We start from the raw sequence: 17,132 nt of genomic DNA, 5'->3' as shown, positions 1-17,132 counted from the left end.
GCCCCTAGCTTTCTGTTTTAAATTAGACCTATTATGTTGAGATAATTGTAGATTCACATGTTCTGTGTATGAAACAATACCCTTCACCCAGCTGCCCTCAATGGTGACATTTGGCATAGCTATCGCACAACATTGAAGCCAGGAAATTACGTTTAATGCCTTTTTATCTGCTCTCACAGGCACTGGGAATTTTTTTAAACTTAAAAGTCACATTAGGGGCGCCTGGGTGGCTCAGTGGGTTAAGCCGCTGCCTTCGGCTCACGTCATGATCCCAGGGTCCTGGGATCGAGTCCCGCATCAGGCTCTCCGCTGAGCGGAGAGCCTGCTTTCCCCTCTCTCTCTCTGCCTGCCTCTCTGCCTACTTGTGATCTCTCTGTCAAATAAATAAATAAAATCTTTAAAAAAAAAAAAAAGTCACATTAGCATTATCACATTTTTTTACGTCTCTAATCAGATTAATCAGGTAGCAGGTAAGGGTCCAAGCTAGAGGAAGACACATAGCTTCTTTTGGAGAAGAGATTTCCTAAGGCCTCCAACCCTGTGATCTGTAACACAGGGATCAGAGGCAGGGAAAACCAGCTTACAATGCGTAATGATATGTCTTTATTTCATCAACAGAAATGGTGTCTAGACAAAATTCAGTTAACACTAGCAATTCAATTGAGTGAAAAAAGTTTTTTTTTTTTGCACAATAGTGTATTTACAATGAGTAAATGAAGTTTCAATTCATTAGTTCATAGCAATGTTTTGTTTTCCCCCAAATGGTAAAAATTCTTAGTTACAGAGAATAAGCATCAACAGCCATTTCATTTTTACAATTAAAAACCACAACAAAAACCACAATCACTTAGAAAAAAAAAAAAAAGACAAGCCTAAGAACTAGTACAATAAAATGATGCATTAAGTTACATTAATCGCATAGAATCTGTGTAAAAAGTATGTAGAAAAACACCTGATGTAACCTGTTACAGTCGTTGAGCAGTTATGAGAGGTACAGAGGGTTATACAGGTAGATATGTGTGAAACTGTCCGTATTGTTCGACCTGGGGAGGAAGAGAAGAGGGGCTGCGGCCCCTTGCATACACTGAGAAGACCCTGTTTTGAATATGGCCTCTGGAGTTTGTAAGGCATATATTAGAGGTGCACTTGCATCAGACTGGTTCTGGAACAAATTCTCCCAGGCCCTTCTGGCCTCACGAGCAAAAGGTGGTGCTTGCCTCGAACGGCTCACTGTGTGTCTGACCAGCACCCGGAGCTCCCAAGTGCATTTGGAATCTTCCTGGTCACTCGCTAGAAGTGGCAGGTCTTTTAGGTCCGAGCGTGAATGGGCATCCCATCATTCACACACGCCAAATGCACCATTAGGACCCCGTGGAGGTCACCCCCTCTGCCTGCAGACGTGTTTTGGTAGGAGACTTAGCATCATCGGTAGGAAAGCCCCTCTTTGTCCAAGTCCCTTCCCTCTTTCCTCACATACGTGTCCAATCAGCCCCCCAGGAACACTTGGCACTGAATGAATGGTCTTGGTGCCCTTCTGCTTCTAAGGAGGGCCACTGTTTGAGCTGAGGTCAATAAACTGGAATGAAGTGAAAGAGTTGTTTATCCATCGCTTGATAGCGAGATGCATGCACCACGTCACAACATGAAATCAAAGCGGCAAAGTGGGCCTCTGCGACCAACAGAACGGCAGCCTCAGGTTCATAGTACAATTAAAATGCACTGATACTCATCTGATATAAATATTATCTCCCAGGGTGGAGTGTAGGAAAATACTTTACACTTCCTTTTCTTTGCAAGAAATGTTTTTGCACCGTCGGTTGAATAATTTATCTTCAATCTGCCACAATAGGTCCTTTCTATGTACAAATACTATTTGCACACACGCTCTGTGTACAAATATCGTCTGTTCTGCAGCATCAGTCTTTGATGCCTGGGTCAGGAGATGGCTCAGGCGGTACTGAGAACATACAGACTGCTCCACGCACACGGACGTCCTGCACACATACTGACTCCACGCAGGGCACTGCGCTGTGGACTGACTCGCCAGTAACCGCCTACAACAAGATCCTCAGTCTGGGGAAGAAATACTAACTTATGATTGAGGGAACAGTTTTATTCTTAAAGGAAAAAAAACAACAAAAAAAGATTCTGCCCCTCAGTCTATTTATAGTATTTTGAAGACAAAACTTGATGCCTGCTCCCTTCCTGGTCTACGACTCCTCCTGAACTAGAAGCCATAGGGGAGCAGGTTAAAGTCATTTATTGATTAAGCAGCTGCTCGTTTCAATGGGGTAGAATGTGGAGATCCAGCCAGGTAGGTAGGTCTTTTGTAGCCAAGTAGCTTTGTAGGCACTACCCACTTTGAGAGGGTTGTACTCCACAGGATGTGGAGCAGCATGTAGGGACAGGACTCTGGGATTTCTTAAAAGGCTTATAGTTTATACACCTTTGTTTCTTTTTCTTTAAAGGCATTCATAAAGTATTCAGAAAGAAAGTGTAGGTTTAGGCCTTTTTTTTTTTTTTTAAATGAAGATTTTAAGTCATCTCTATGTGGGGCTCGAACTTACAACCCTGAGATCAAGTCATGTGCTTTACTGGCTGAGCCAGCCAGGCACCCCTAGATCTCCTGATAATACCTTCGAACTTCATATTGTGGCCACCTGATTTCTAGCAGTTCGCTGGTGCAAGTCCTAGAGCTGGTCCCTGGCCTCCTTTTTAAGGAGAAGTGGCAGTTGGCATTCTAATCGCTAGCCTTTTTTTTTTTTTTTTTTTTTTTTACTTCCTTGGGAAAGCAATACAAGGATTAAATCCAAAGTCATAGTGCATCTTAAAAGCAGCATACTTTTAGAAAGACAGTTAATAAATTACTTGTACAATATACAAAATAATGTTTTATACTGCAGCATCACCTCTGACGCCTGAGTCATTGTGAGGGAACCTGGAATCGAAATAGCAGGATGGCCTAGTCAGTTTGCCAGCTCTGTTTTGTTTTTGCAACAGTTTTGTTCCAGAATCAGTACGTAATGAAGTCTGATTTTATTCAAGGCACCCCCAGATAACGCAGAGAAACAAACACATACAGCAAAGCACTCACCTGCCCAAAGCCTGACCAACCTGAATGAAGCGAGGTCGTCTGGACACACAAGTAGGACACAGGCAGATCCAAGGGGAGGACTAGATCCAGGCACATGGTAACAAGCCATGGGGCCTCCGCCGTGGTCCCCGCCCCAACAGCTCATGCCCACCTATTTGGAGACCCAACTAGGCCGTGGCAGGGATCTTCCTAAGCAGTCCACGGTGGGAGGGTCCTTTATTTTTATAAGGAAAGACCCTTTAGAGCACAACTACATGTCACCGTGCTGTGCAAACACTATTCCCTGTTCTTAACTCGCTTTTCCTTTTCATAAAAGAGGCTGCACCAAGGGATCCCACATTAAGGAGACAGGCTGGTTTTTTAAAACTCCACTTGAGGCAGTTTGGATTCTGGTCCCCAGCTAGTCCTCCCTTTGAATCAACCTGCAAACAATTCTTAGGAACACGTGGTTCAGGGTAGCAGGAGACAAGACCGGTCACACAATTGCACAAAGCCAGTCACTGTTTATGGTACATAGTGAACAAAATCATAAGTCATTAAAAAAAAATCTCTAAGAAATGGAAAGAGTTTTTCAAGCAGTGTTTCTAACCAGTTCCCATAGCAGGAGTTTGGTTGCTGAAGAGAGAGAAAAGCAGCTGGGCTGGGGGGGCGGTGGTGATGGCCGGAGAATGTGGGCAGAGAGGGTGGAGGGAAAACAGGAGACCCCCTCCCCCACCCGGACTTGGCCACAGCGCCTGCATGCAGCCCAAACAACAGACTGGGGGGGGAGGGGGAGACCAACGGAATGTGGTCAAGATGACCAGTTTGCACACAAGCTGTCACCAGGGTAGATCACACCAACAACAGGCTGGTTTGGACCTGGTGATGAGACGAGCAGGAAACATTCTTTTTTTTTCCAAAAGAAGAGGAGGTCACTTAAAAAAGGCAACAAGAGAGTTAAAAACAAAATACTGTTGGCTGACTCCACCACCATAACACAGACCTGTGGTGCCTCACGTGATTCACATTGAATTTAAATTCCAGCTGTCACCAGTTTTCCACAAAGGCAAACTCCACGTGAAGCACAGAACCGTTCCACTAGGCCAAGAAATTCCAACAACCGCAAAAAAAAAGGCAGCTCCAATTCTGAGCCGCCTCAGAATCTGTCTCAGACTAACACACGCACATACACACGCACATGAGGAGAAACAGAAACCCAGAGGCAGGTTTTAAAAGCGGAACTATTTGAAAAGAAAAGCCTTTTTTTTTTAATCCTACCGCATGAACCAACAAATTTCTGGCATTCATACATATTTAAACATTTAGCGCTAATATTTGTACAGAAAAAAGTTAATAATACTAAAACATATGTTACTATGATTTCACTTTTCGCCTACATCATATACTAATTTCCCCTTTTACATGCAGCTTTAATATTGTCCAAACAATGGCACAAATAAAGAAACAAAGTCAACCATCTACTCCCCACTGCCCACCACCCCATCCCCACATCAAACCTTTCAGGACTCTTTCCTCAGCCAGGCTGGAGGGCCCCCACCGGAGGGAGGGAAGGAGGGACTCCTCCTCCTCTTAGGCTGGGGGCAGGGTCTGGGCACATCTTCCTGTAAACGTGGCTGGGGGCCAGCACGCCCCCAAAGCCAAGGAAAGCTGCTCTCTATGGGTTGCAAGCCAACCAGTTTTGCAGCAAGAGAAGAAAATTATCAGGTGAGGGTAGGTGTGTGTGTGTGTGGTGGGAAGGGGCAGGACAGGGAGGGCTCCTTGGCCATATCGTGTCTAAAGCCTCAGAATGAAATCTGCCTTCAGACAAGAGACGAGCAGAAATCCCCCAGAATTCAACTCAAAGCATGTGGAGAAGGGAGGGAGAAAGAAATGCTTTCGCTTGCATCAGGGACAGAGCCCAGGCTCACATGTGCCCCCACTCTCTCCTACTCTGGCTGAGCTACGTTAACCCAGGACACCGCTTACACGCAGAACACCAGCTGCTGTGATTCAATCCCACTCAAGGGAGAGGTCCTGGGAACCCAGCTGGGCAAGGGGCCTGGGAAGGGGAAGGGGGGCGGGGCAGGGGTGGGGTGGCTGATCAGCCAAATCCTTCCAAGAATTTCCTCCTGCGCTGCCCTTCCAAGAGCAGGCAGAGGCCCAAGGATGGGTTGAAATGAATGGGACTCGCCCCCTGGGTGAGAAAATAGTTTTAAGTTGATTTTTAGGAGCCAATGCCTGCTGAGTTCTGGTACAAAATCATGGGTTCCTGCTGTTTGGATGCACTTTCGAGTGGACGTCCAAACTCTCTCCCCACTTAGGAGTCTGAACATTCAGCATCAACTCTGAACTCTCTGCATCTAAACTTTGCTTCCGGGAAAGGTGGGGAGGAGGTGAAATATAAAAATATTCAAGCAGATTATTGTCTACACATCCTAGGATGAATTCATTATTTGGCAAGATTATTTTTCCTACATAATTATCACCTGAGTGCTTTTTAATTAGCTAAAATGTCTTACTTTTCAACTAAAAGCAAAGAATATACAGTATACTTGAGTTATACTGAAGTAATAACAACTTCATTTAAGAAAATAGGTTTGACCCAAAACTCAGTGCAAGTGGCGAAGTTGACCATGACTGTACAGTATCTGCAAGAAAAAAAAAAAACAAACAAAAAACAACAACAAAACAAACCACAACACTCAGATGACACCGGCCGATGGTGCCCAAAAGCAAACCAAACAACAGAAAAAGGGTCGGAAATAAAACCTCAAAAAAAAAAAAAAGCTTCCAACATTGAATTCTGTTCCATAAATAAGTACAAATTGAAATTGAACTGTGAAGCAAGAAAAATGACCATGTTAACAGTTACCAAACTAGTTCTAGCATTGGAGACAAAAGAAGAGGAATGTTGGAACCTGTTGATAAATGAGAAATGAAGTTTCCAGTTTTAGGATGAGAAAATTGAGGCATGCAGGACTTTTGCATATGGATATATATATATTTTATATATATATTATATATAATATGTACAGTCTAGCTATAAAACTTTGATGTGTATAGAAGCTGTCTTCAATGAAAAAAATTGAACATTCAGAAGAAATTCCTGAGATAGGGTTTGTGACATGGGCCACTGAGAAAAAAAATCCGTGGTTGGGTCCTAGAGGTGTTATAGTCTATCCCTGTTGAGACTGAAATTAACCCACAGACAGGCAGTGTCACCACCGCCGTCTTTCCTTGCCTGGGCAAGGGGTAGCACCATTGTGAAGGGACTGTGTATCACTCCCGCGTGAAGAGAGGAGGGAATACTTAGAAACAGTATTGCTGCTAAGAACGCTGTAGTGTGCACCAAATTCCTTCTTGGTTCTTCCAGACAACAGATGAAGAGCACCGCAGGCTGACCGTAGAACACCCAGGTGGGCGAGCTGGGAAAGCTGGAGGCGGGTCGGGTCACTAGGTGTACTCTTTCCTGGGCTGCTCGTCGGTCGTACACTTATCAGTCATCTCCTGGCAGAAGTCCACGGTCACCGTCTGGCTCCTGGATTCCAGAGCAGGCGCCCTCTCTGAGAAGGTTCCCGGCTCAGCGCCCTCCGGCCTCCTGGAAGTACAGTTCTCCGGGGCGCCGCCGGGGGCCCAGGGAGGCCCGGGCGGAGCGGCCGCGGGCTCCAAGCAGCAGGGCGCGCCTTCCCCCACGGCGCACTGCGAGGCGGCCAGGTTCTGCTCGACGCCCAGGGGTGCGGGGTTAATACTGGAGGCTGTAGGGAGGCCCATGGGTCTGAGGACGGGGCAGTACCGGTGCAGGGCCTGGATCTGCTCAGGGCTCTGGATGTCGCGGCAGACTTCCTGGGAAAGGCAGGAGAAGTTGTCCAGCAGCTCCCCCATGCAGGCTTTCAGTTGGTTCCTCTCTGACAACAGCTTCTCTTTCTCACACACCTGGACAACAGAGGGAGAAGAAAAAGAGAGAGAAAAAAAAAAGGGCCCCATGAAACCTGAACAGGAAGACAAAAGCCCTGGTTTCTGGGGGATTTCCAGCTTCCATTCCTACATTTGGTATGACAGAGGCACTCGTGAATGACGGACGAGGCTGGGATCTAGGAACCTACAAGACGTGTATCCAAAGAGCCTGGACAAGAGTTTCCTATCCGAGTAGCCTATCCAGGTGTGCCATGCGCCTGACGCCTCCCGCAACCCCCCTCCCCCGCCCCGCCCCGGGGCAGCTCTCCATCCCTCTCTGGGGTCTGGCGAGCGACCAGCAACATTCCCACCAACCAGAGGACTGCAGGGCCTCCAGGCTCTGGTTTCCTGCAATTGAGGGTTTGTAGAGCATCAGTTAGAAAACTCTCAGTCCCAAACTTTGTCGTTGAAAAATCTCCCCCAGTGTATTAGGCTGCCATTTTTGAAAGTCAGAAATTGCCCGATTCCAACTTTAATGACATTTGGGGAAAAGGCAGTGGGGCGGGGGCAGGGGGAAGACCGGTGGTTGCCAGGGAAGGGGGGTGGGAGAGAGAGGGATGGACAGGTGGAGCACAGAGCACGTTTAGGGGAGTGAAATGACTCATTGTACAGTCGCTGGGGATGCACTGTCCAAATTCACACACCATACCACACCAAGAGTGAGGCCTGACACAAATTATGGGCTCCGGTGATTACCCTTTGCGGATTCAGTCAGGTGGGAGGTGTCCATAACGGGGAGGAGGTGAGTGTGTAGGGGCAGGGGCATTCAATTTTGCTGTGAACCAAAAACTTCTCTAAAAAGAAGTCTACTGAAAACAAATCAACACAAATCACAACAACAAAGAGTGGCTGTGGTCAATTTCCCACGGTTCACTCAAACCTCAGCAGGCTTTCCGGCCTCCGCGGCGGACAGACAGACAGACAGAACACAGCGGGTCTTCTCGGGGACAGGGGGCTGCGCAGCGCGTCTGGGGCCCGGGCTCTCCCTGCACACGCGAGGTGCGGAGACGAGCCCTAGCCCACGACCCCGGGGTTCCGAGATGTCGTCCTCCAAGAAAATCGAACCTAAGCGCTTATGTCCCTAAAATCCACCATCTTGTCGGAGAGATGAGTTTCGCTGCTGAGGGGAGGCTGGTGGAGGTGTCACCCCAACTCTCTCCGCGGGGAGCGAAGATGTGGAGGCGCACGGGGTGCACGCCAAGAGAAGAGGCAACCGGACTTCACCCCCGAGGGGAGGGGAGAACGGCGCTGGGCGGGGTTGGGGCGGGAGCGGAAGGAGGAGAGAGAAGCAGACACAGGAGGCTGGGGCTCCGACACGGCTGCGCGTGCTGCTCACGAACGCAATCTGGCAGGCAGCGTGGGCGTGTGTGCCGGAGACAGAGATTTACACGGGGAAAGGGCACCTGCTAAAATATTTATAAATTTATCAAGAAAACATGTTTTAAAAATGAAAAATAAACAGATGTACGAGTGCAAGTTGAGAGAAATACATTATGCAAGTTTGCAAGAGCTCAGTGGTGTGCCGCAGGCAGCGTGGGCGTGGGGAGCGACTGCGCATGCGCTGGAGACGCGCGGGGGCCCACCAGCCCCGTCTGTCCCCGCCCGCCAGCGCCAGCCGGGCACCCGGACCAGGTGAGCGGGCACCGCAGCGCGGCCAGAGGGCGGTGGGTAAGAAACGAAGCGCAGCCGGGAGGTCTCCTCGTGAAAAAACTCTTAACGTTTGTGGCCGCGCAACCTGGGGGCCTGCAGCTGGGAGGCCACACCACCCAGGCCCAGGAGGGTCATCTCAGTCCCCATTCTGCCACTGATCCCCCTACTGAGGTCCCAAGGGTCCCGGGCCACTCTTAGCCCGAGAGGAGAATGAACTGCCGTGGGGACAGCGTTTTGGCTCTCCACAGGAAAGGTAGTTATAAACCCAGGCCCTGGTTCCAGTGAAGCTCTAAGTAAAGACAGGTGGACACTGAGGAGCACACGAATCTGTCAGTCCGTGGGGAAACGCGGACTATTATTGAAGGGGTTCCCAAAACTGGGGGGTGGAGATGTAGGAGATGCCCTCTCCGTTTTTCAGCTGAACAGTGTCAGCAAAGTGCTTTAGATATCTGCCTGGTGTGTGCTTTAGACCATTATTTGTTGTTTATTGTTACTAGATTTCACTATCCGTATTGCAAAGTTTTACTGAAAGAATTCTACTTATAAAACCAGGCATTCCTTAAACACCGGTGATAAGGATCGTTCTACTTCCTGGAGAGGGGCACAGGGCGGAATGACCCTGGACGTGTGTTCAAGGCCCCGGTGCTTGTACTCCGCAGGCTCAGCCTTGCTGAGTCCCCACAGAAGCCCAGCATGCTTTAGAAGACCCACATTCACTAGCCACAATGTCTTGCTTCCTTACGTTGCTTACATGCAAACTGTTGTTGCTGTTAAAGCAACATTAAAGAAAAATTTGAACGACAGAAGGGATTTGTAATCCACCAACCCAGTCACAATTTCAAATACATTTCAAGGCAAAAGACATTTCCGGAGAGGCCTCCTGGGGCTGCACTGGTGTGACTGAGAGATGATCCGGTCACTGTCTTTGTTGTGAGGAATCTACCATTTGGGCCAAGGGCTTGGGGAGATAGACACACACTTAGATGAGGCGAGTCTGCTATGATAACCACGAAGCCAGAGGTCAGATTGGGGCTCCCGGGGTAGGTGCTCAACCTCACCGGAGACTCAGGAAAGGGGTTTCCTCAAGACGGGACAGTAACTTGATTCTTAAAGGATGAAGGATGAAGTCAGAAAAGAAAATGTTTGAAGACTGTCCAAAGTAGAGGGGAGACAGCAGAGGCACAGACAGAAGCAGAAACAGTGGGTGGCAGGAAGTGCAAAGTGCTGGACATTGGGGTCAAGTTGGAGGACAGGAGTGGAAGGTGATGCTGGAGGTAATTACTGACTAACTTGCAAGAGCAAGCATGGATGTCTTTCTGGGAAGCTTGGGCTTTATTTTGCGGGCAAGCGAAGCCACTGTGAGGAGCAGGTTTCCCCTGCTTGATGGAAGTTAATTAAAAAGAAAAAAGACCCTGAGGTCCAAGACTACCTTGAAAACAGGTAACATTTACTCATACTTCTCTTTTCTTTTTTTTTTTTTTTTTAAAGATTTTGTTTATTTGACAGACAGAGATCACAAGTAGACAGAGAGGCAGGCAGAGAGAGAGAGGGAAGCAGGGCCCCCGCTGAGCAGAGAGCCCCATGTGGGACTCGATCCCAGGACCCCGGGATTATGACCTGAGCCGAAGGCAGCGGCTTAACCCACTGAGCCACCCAGGCGCCCCCTCTTTTCTTTTTTAAAGATTTATTTATTTGACAGACAGAGATCACAAGTAGGCAGTGAGGCAGGCGGGGATGGGGAGGGGGGAAGCAGGATCCCTGCTGAGCAGAGAGCCCGATGCAATGTGGGGCGTGATTCGAGGACCCTGAGATCATGACTTGAGCCGAAGACAGAGGCTTAACCCACTGAGCCACCCAGGCGCCCCTACTCATATTTTTCAAATGCTTTATCTTGCTCTTAGGGTCTCATCAGGATGGTGGCCTACCATGACGCAAAGCATCACCATGTATAGTCCGAGGACCTGGGCTTAGATCATAAGCACATCACTGGCCTCTCTCTTCTTCAGCCTGACAATGGACCCAGCATCTAAGATGTTTCCAGTATTTGGCTAGCAGAAAGGTGGAGCTGCATGAGACTGTACTGGTTGCCTTCAAAGCTAAGTCAGGAGCCCGATGGGCCCTGGATTTACTTCCTGTAGCTTAAGCTTGCTCACCAAGAGGAAGGGGGAACTGCGGTCTCAGTGAGGGAAGACTGGGAGATGGGGGCTTTTTCCCTGAGACAAAATACTCTCAGGCCCAGGGAAGAGTTGCGAGCCACTTGGAGGCAGAATTGCGATCAAGAACCCTGGGGCTGCGAGGGACTTCAGGTAGGTGTCCTCTCTGGATTCTACGTTCTCCTGTGGAAGGCAGGAGAAAGTGGTGGTGAACATACAAGATCTGGGTTTGCATTCAAGCTCTGCCACGTAGTGGGGAGCTGGCAAATCTCTCTGCACTCGTTTCCTCCTCTGTAAATGGAGGGAAAACAGAACCTAAGTCACAGGGTGGATGTGGGAATTAAAGGCAATCGTTTATAAAGACATCTGAGAACAAAACCCAGTCTACACATGTATGCAATAAATGTTAGCTACTAGTAACTCCCTCTATACCCAGGGAGGCGGAAGGGTACGTATACAATGCTGGCACACATAACTGCAGATAGAAGGCTCTTACTTTTGCGGAGAAACTTGTCTCAAAATAAACTCAAAACTCCCTGAATGGTGACCTCTCTCTGCATGTCTTTTGCCTTTACCACCGCAGCCTTGCACGAGTCCTGCTCCCTCCAGGTTGCTGACAGCAACGAACAGATCAACTCACCAATTTGCGGATTTCACATTCTAAATTCTGAATACAGTCCAGTTTCCTCTTGCGGCAGCGCTGGGCCGCGATGCGGTTCTTGCTGCGCCGCCGAACGTCGTGAATGAACTCTAACTGTTCTGAGGTTAGCTTGTGCATCTTAATCATCATCTGGAAATCGTTCCTCGGAAGATCTGTGATTTGATCTACAGGAAACGGAAGTTTGACCTGAAACCAAGAACAGCAGAATATGATTATGGTGGTTGGATGTTAGTTTGAATTCCAGTGGGCAGAACGTCCAAAAAAAAAAAAGAAAAAGATGACCAGGTAGGATGGAAGCTACTGAAAGCAAGTGGTGATTAATCCTTTCTTGTCTTAGATACAAATCAGATGTCATATTTAGAGAGTCAAACAGAATGTGAACACACAAATTATAATGTGGTTATCACTCCTGGGATTTCTGTAGCAAACAGCATGGGAGATAGTGGAAAATATGGACTTTTTCACTGTTACAATTTTGTAAGAAAGGCTATATAGTTATTTGAAACCCACTCCTGTAGATCCTCAACTCAGCAAGAGAACAATTTACAGACAGACATCATCTAAGGAATTATCTGAAACACTTGAATAAGGAGAGCATAACACAGCTCGAAGAGGCTGGAAAGACGAAAAAACCAGCATGATTTTCAGTGACACGGCATAACGAGATGCAGCGGCAGAACTCAGGAAGTCTACACCGGGATGGACTTGGATGTGGGCTTTAGTCCTTCCACCAGACCTCAGCCTAGTTACCTTACTTCTCCGGGCCTCACTCTCCTCATCTGCAGAATGGCACAGGCTTCTGAACTGCACAGGACTCTACACAATTGGACACTTGGGGCAGACTGTGTTTTCCAAAACTACAATGGCCATCCCATCTCACATTTTCTTTTCCAATGTGATATTGACATTTCCTTGTCTGGAGGCAGGATGCACATTCCTTGCCCCTGGATCACCACCATGCGGTAGAAGTCACAGCATGTGGCTTGAGGCTGGGTCATAAAAGGGGCTGCAGCTTCCTCTTCGGCTTCTCAGGCTGCTCTTTCTCTGGAGGAAAGCAGCTGCCAGCCTACAGGACTCCCAGGCAGCCCCAGGCCCATGTGGAGAACAACTGAGACCTGAGGCCAACAACCAGCGTAGGCTGGCCAGTCAGTGCTCGAACCACCCTGACGTGGACTCTGCAGGCCCCGTCAAACCTCCATGGATGCAAGGCCCAGCCCCTGACTTCAGCCTCATGAGGGATCCCAAGCCGGCTGTGCACAGATGGGCCAGTCCTGAGTTCCTGCCCCACAGAAAGGTCTTAACTGAGTTAAGCCGCGGAGTCTGGGGGTCATTTGTTACGCTGCAGTGATAACTGACGCAGATACTGTCAGCAGCAACATTCCAACTTCCAGATCCTTGACAAAGACAAATAAGCATTATCCAAGGAGAGGAAATGTGTCTCTGGAGGGATGGATCTGTGTCTTCCTTTTATTCTGTCAAGTGCACAGGCCTGGATCTTCAGCACTGCCCTCTCCAAGACTCTTGTTGGTGATGCAAGGACTTCGGGGTTCGGTTCTGGTCCTGTTTCAGAAAAGGAAGTTCGCACGTCGCTTGGCTAACAAAGTGTCCGGACTCATTCACTTAGCGCTTGTTGACATCAGTGTCTGCTTTTCATGGACCAGCAGATGGCGCTATAAACCTACACTTCCTTCAGGTGCCCGCCCAGCGCTGTCCAATGCAAACAAGAGCTGTGATTTCCCATTTCTAGCAGCCACATTAAAGGGAGTGAAAGGAAGCAACTGAAATTCATTTTAATAGTATATTTAGTTGAGTCCAGTAGGTCCACAACATTTCAACATGTAATTAATATAAACATTATTGGGATGGTGTACTTTTTTGGCACTATATTCTCAAAACTGGAAGCGTTTTTTGTACTTTGCACAATTCAGAACGAGGCACATTTCTAGGGCTCGATAGCCGAGTGTGGCTGCTACACTGGACAGCACAGCTCTAGGAGACAGAACAAATGGGACACAGCGAACCAGAAACCAGAAAAACAGGAGGGTCCAGGTTTAACTGATCAAAATATTTTCGGGTGCAGAAACCAAGCCCTCGTTAATATTCAGCAGCTGCTGTGTTATGTCTGCGTTGCTCAAGGGAGTCAGATGAAGATACTCTATTCTGAGCTCAGGCTTTTGCTTTGATTGCATCAGATGCAGGAAGCCGGGTCTAGATCCCAGCATTTATGGCTAGTTAATCCCCAGGCACAAAGGCAGTCACACTGCACGATCATTTGACTTTTCTGTGGCTGGATGCAATTGCTTTGTCAGGTTCCTTCATAGCTCTAAGCCTGCCGGACGTGACATTTGCTGAGGGCTCCCAGTGGCTGCTCTGATTCAACTTTCAACTTCTGCCCGGTGAATTGTGTCCCATGACACCTGTACAATTTTGGCCCAAGAAATCACTCGCCACAGCACACATTCCTCCACACTCAGCTCAGCCCTGTTCTCACTGCTGAAGGCGGGCAGCCAGGGAAAGCCAGCAGGCTTTGTCCATGGGCTGTGTTTGCACAGGGCTTATAATGATCCGAAGAATGTTTGATTTCCCTTTCTACCCTTTGGATAACAAACAGACACTCCAATCCTGGACAGTGCCTGACTCACATGGAGATCAGCCTGGCGGGGACACGGACGTTTCCACACCAGGCAGAAGTCTTGTTTGCCCACAGAGGCTGCAGCACCATGGGGCCTCGGGCAGACTCTCCTTCCACCAACCAAAAAGCAAGGCTGCTTCTGCTCTAAATCCTGTTTACTTCTCTTCCCAAAGAATATGTACCTACGGTTCGGGCCACAGGGAAAGTCAAAAGGCCTTCTAGACCGAGAGCTACTGTATTTAAAATCATCCAGACAGCAAATATGAAACACCAGGGAAACAGAACAGAGGTTGACAGGAAAAGGAAAAATCAACAAAGCTCGTTTCAAAGTCCTTGAAGCAAAGGCCGTATAAAGTTTCGGTAGAGCTGTTGCAACTCCAGCTGCTTTTTAAAGAGGTCAAAGGAAAAGGAAATAGTCAGCTATAGAGCTTCTTCCATGGGAAAGAAACTGCATGGCTGACCACTCTTTTTCTTTCTAATAGGCTCTGTTCACAGGGAGAGCTTACACTGACTACCAAGAGGAAGTCCTGAAGGGTTCTTGGGAAAGAACAATGGTGAACTTGGCCATGGCTCTTTCTCATTTCTCATAAGTTCCAAGCCAGTGGACATCTTCCCTAGAGATAAAGAGCAGCCACAGACCCCCTTATGGAGCGGGGAGAATAGTCCATTCTCAAACTTGCAGGCCCCCAAGACTCCCCAAATGGGGCTCAAAAGTCAGCGAATGCACCTCAGCCTTCGAAGGTTCAAACACTTCAAGAGGGTGGAGGCTCTTCTTCTGGAGAATTCTTCTAACCCAAATAGGCCCTATAGGGCTTACCATCTTACTGACTGCCCCTCCACACACTTCTTCTTCCAGAGTTTTACTTCTCAGCAGTGGTTTCATTGTCAGTCACTGGACTCTCAGAAACAGTGCGAAACACTCAGCCTAACAAGATGAAACGTCCTGCCGGCTCCCACCACCACCTGTCTGAACGCTGGCCTGCACCTGCTGTCGGCTACCAGACCCACAGGAGGCGAAGCCCATCAGGCATCTGAGGCTAAGCACGCCACACAGCAGGGGAAGGGCCCGTGCAGTTGAGGGTACTGATTTCTCATGGGTGCTGCTCATCGGTACCCCCTACCCCCACTTCGGTTTTCAGCTGGGACTCCGAAAGTCAGGCGCAGCCACTCAGTCAGCAAGGCAAGGGCGCCAACAGGGCCCTGTGCATGGTTGGCTACTGTTGATTCGCTAGTCTCTCTCCTCGGCCCTCTGGGCAGGACCGGAAGAACAGGACAGAGGACTTTCCTGCCCAGTCCCAGGACCAGACTGCTAAATGGGGCCCACAGTGGGGTTAGACCTTCAGGGGGATCCAGCTTAGGAGCACCTGGTGAAATGGGGGGGCTGCGGCAGGGTGCTGAGGGACCTCTGGCCCCAGGGGCCAGCAAAAGGTGGGAGAAAGTGGTAACATCTGGATGGAAAGTGAAACCGAATTACTCCTCCTCCAGGGCCTGGGCAGCATTGCTGTGGGAGCCTGGGGAGCCCGTGCCTCGTCTGCCCCACAGAGATCCGTTGTTCTACTTCTCTCCTTACCAACAACCACACTGCTCTGCAGCCAGAATGACCCTTTGCTTCCAGTTTAACAAAAATACCATTACAAATTACATAAGAAATATAACTTCTTGCAGAAAATGCAAATAGGAGACGAAAGAGGAGAAAAAATTCCCATCCCTTCCCCCCTCAGACAATGGCGGTCTTGCTCCCAGGGACTGCCCAGAGACTCTGTTTCCTCTGCAGCTTTTGTACAGGGTTGTAAGCAGACCACACATCACCATGCCCCTTACCACATTTCACTTGCCTGGAGCTGCCGGTTTGCTGAACGGGAGCTACTGGAGAAGGACAAAGATGCAAAGGTTGCAGGAAAAGCTGAAAACAAGCATTTCCTCTAGAAATCCCAGCCGAAGCCAGTTTGCAAATCTTCTTTCCTACCTCCTTTCTTGGTTTCGTTACCAGATGTTGAATAGAAGCCGTGGGAGTCGGATCATGCTAACAGTACCCTGAGGCTCAATGCCCTTAACACCTGTGTTCTTACAAGACCCTGGGAGCTCTGTCCCTCCTCACAGGAGGAAGCAAGACCCCACTGGGCTGCTGATTCAGTGCTGTGGGCAGGCGGACAGCCAGGTCCGTGCTAGACGGATGCCCGAGACAGAATCACCCATCTCCACTAAGAAACGTTTCCTGCAAAATTGTCCTTCTACTCTCTATTCTCATGGTCCACTTTACAATGCAGGACACCTGGGATTTAGTCATACTGCTATTAATTAGCTGTGTGACCTCAGGCCAGTCTTTCATTCTCTCTGTCCCGAAGTTCTTTGAGGATCCGTGAGAGAGGAAGATAATAGATGCCCTACTTAGCTCACAGGATGGCTCCGAAGAATAAAATTGGATAACAGATGGAGAAAGTGCTTTGAAAGGTCTGAACTGCCTGACAGATATGAGGTATTATTAATTCTGTTGATTAGCCCTATCTTTCTTTGTCACATGGTTTCTTCTTCCAGACAGAGTACACATTGGAATTCCAGATGCTGGGAACATCTTTCTAGACCACACAAGAGCGTCGGTCTCATTAGAAATGCGGCCGACGTCTATGCTGCCTTGCGAAGTTTTCTTTTTATTAAGCAGACCAATCAGGGGCATTTTAAGAAAGATGCCTGATTCAATGAACCACAAAAAATGACTATAAAAATTTTACATACAACATATGTCTGGAAGATGGCATGTGGGTGGAAGAGTGAGAGTCAGACACGGCTCTTCCCTTTTATTACATGTCGGACAGGATTTCTCCTAGCTTCCACACACGCATCAACACAAACGTACACACATCCTCACTCGTGAACGCTTTATCCCTCCTGACATGAAATGTGTTAATAGAGCAGGTCCACCTCATCGATCCTTTTGGCCATGCAAATTGTCTTTCTAGTGCTTCCTTACTAAAACCTACAATTAATTAGAAATGCTTGTGGTATAAAACC

General features: G+C 48.4%; 1 protein-coding gene and 1 long non-coding RNA gene across 2 annotated transcripts in view; one reads left to right on the top strand and one right to left on the bottom strand.

The window, feature by feature from the left end:
* Positions 1-586: 586 nt before the first annotated feature.
* Positions 587-17,132, bottom strand: part of BACH2 (BTB domain and CNC homolog 2) — a 363,936-nt gene continuing 347,390 nt past the window's right edge. Inside the window, exons 6-7 of the mRNA XM_044245496.1 lie at positions 11,471-11,677; positions 587-7,006 (exon numbers count right to left, since the gene is read on the bottom strand). Coding sequence (XP_044101431.1) covers positions 6,527-7,006; positions 11,471-11,677 — 687 coding nt within the window. The 3' untranslated portion in view covers positions 587-6,526. The remainder of the gene's footprint in view (positions 7,007-11,470; positions 11,678-17,132) is intronic.
* Positions 8,581-11,465, top strand: LOC122904550. The gene is made up of 3 exons (XR_006384224.1): positions 8,581-8,659; positions 10,579-10,983; positions 11,414-11,465. It is a non-coding gene; the product is annotated as an uncharacterized LOC122904550 (long non-coding RNA).

Source organism: Neovison vison, chromosome 1, assembly GCF_020171115.1.
Source record: "Neovison vison isolate M4711 chromosome 1, ASM_NN_V1, whole genome shotgun sequence".
Classification (NCBI taxonomy): Eukaryota; Metazoa; Chordata; class Mammalia; order Carnivora; family Mustelidae; genus Neogale; species Neogale vison.
The sequence above is the reverse complement of the archived record's forward strand: the minus strand, read 5'-3'. Positions and strand labels throughout refer to the sequence as shown.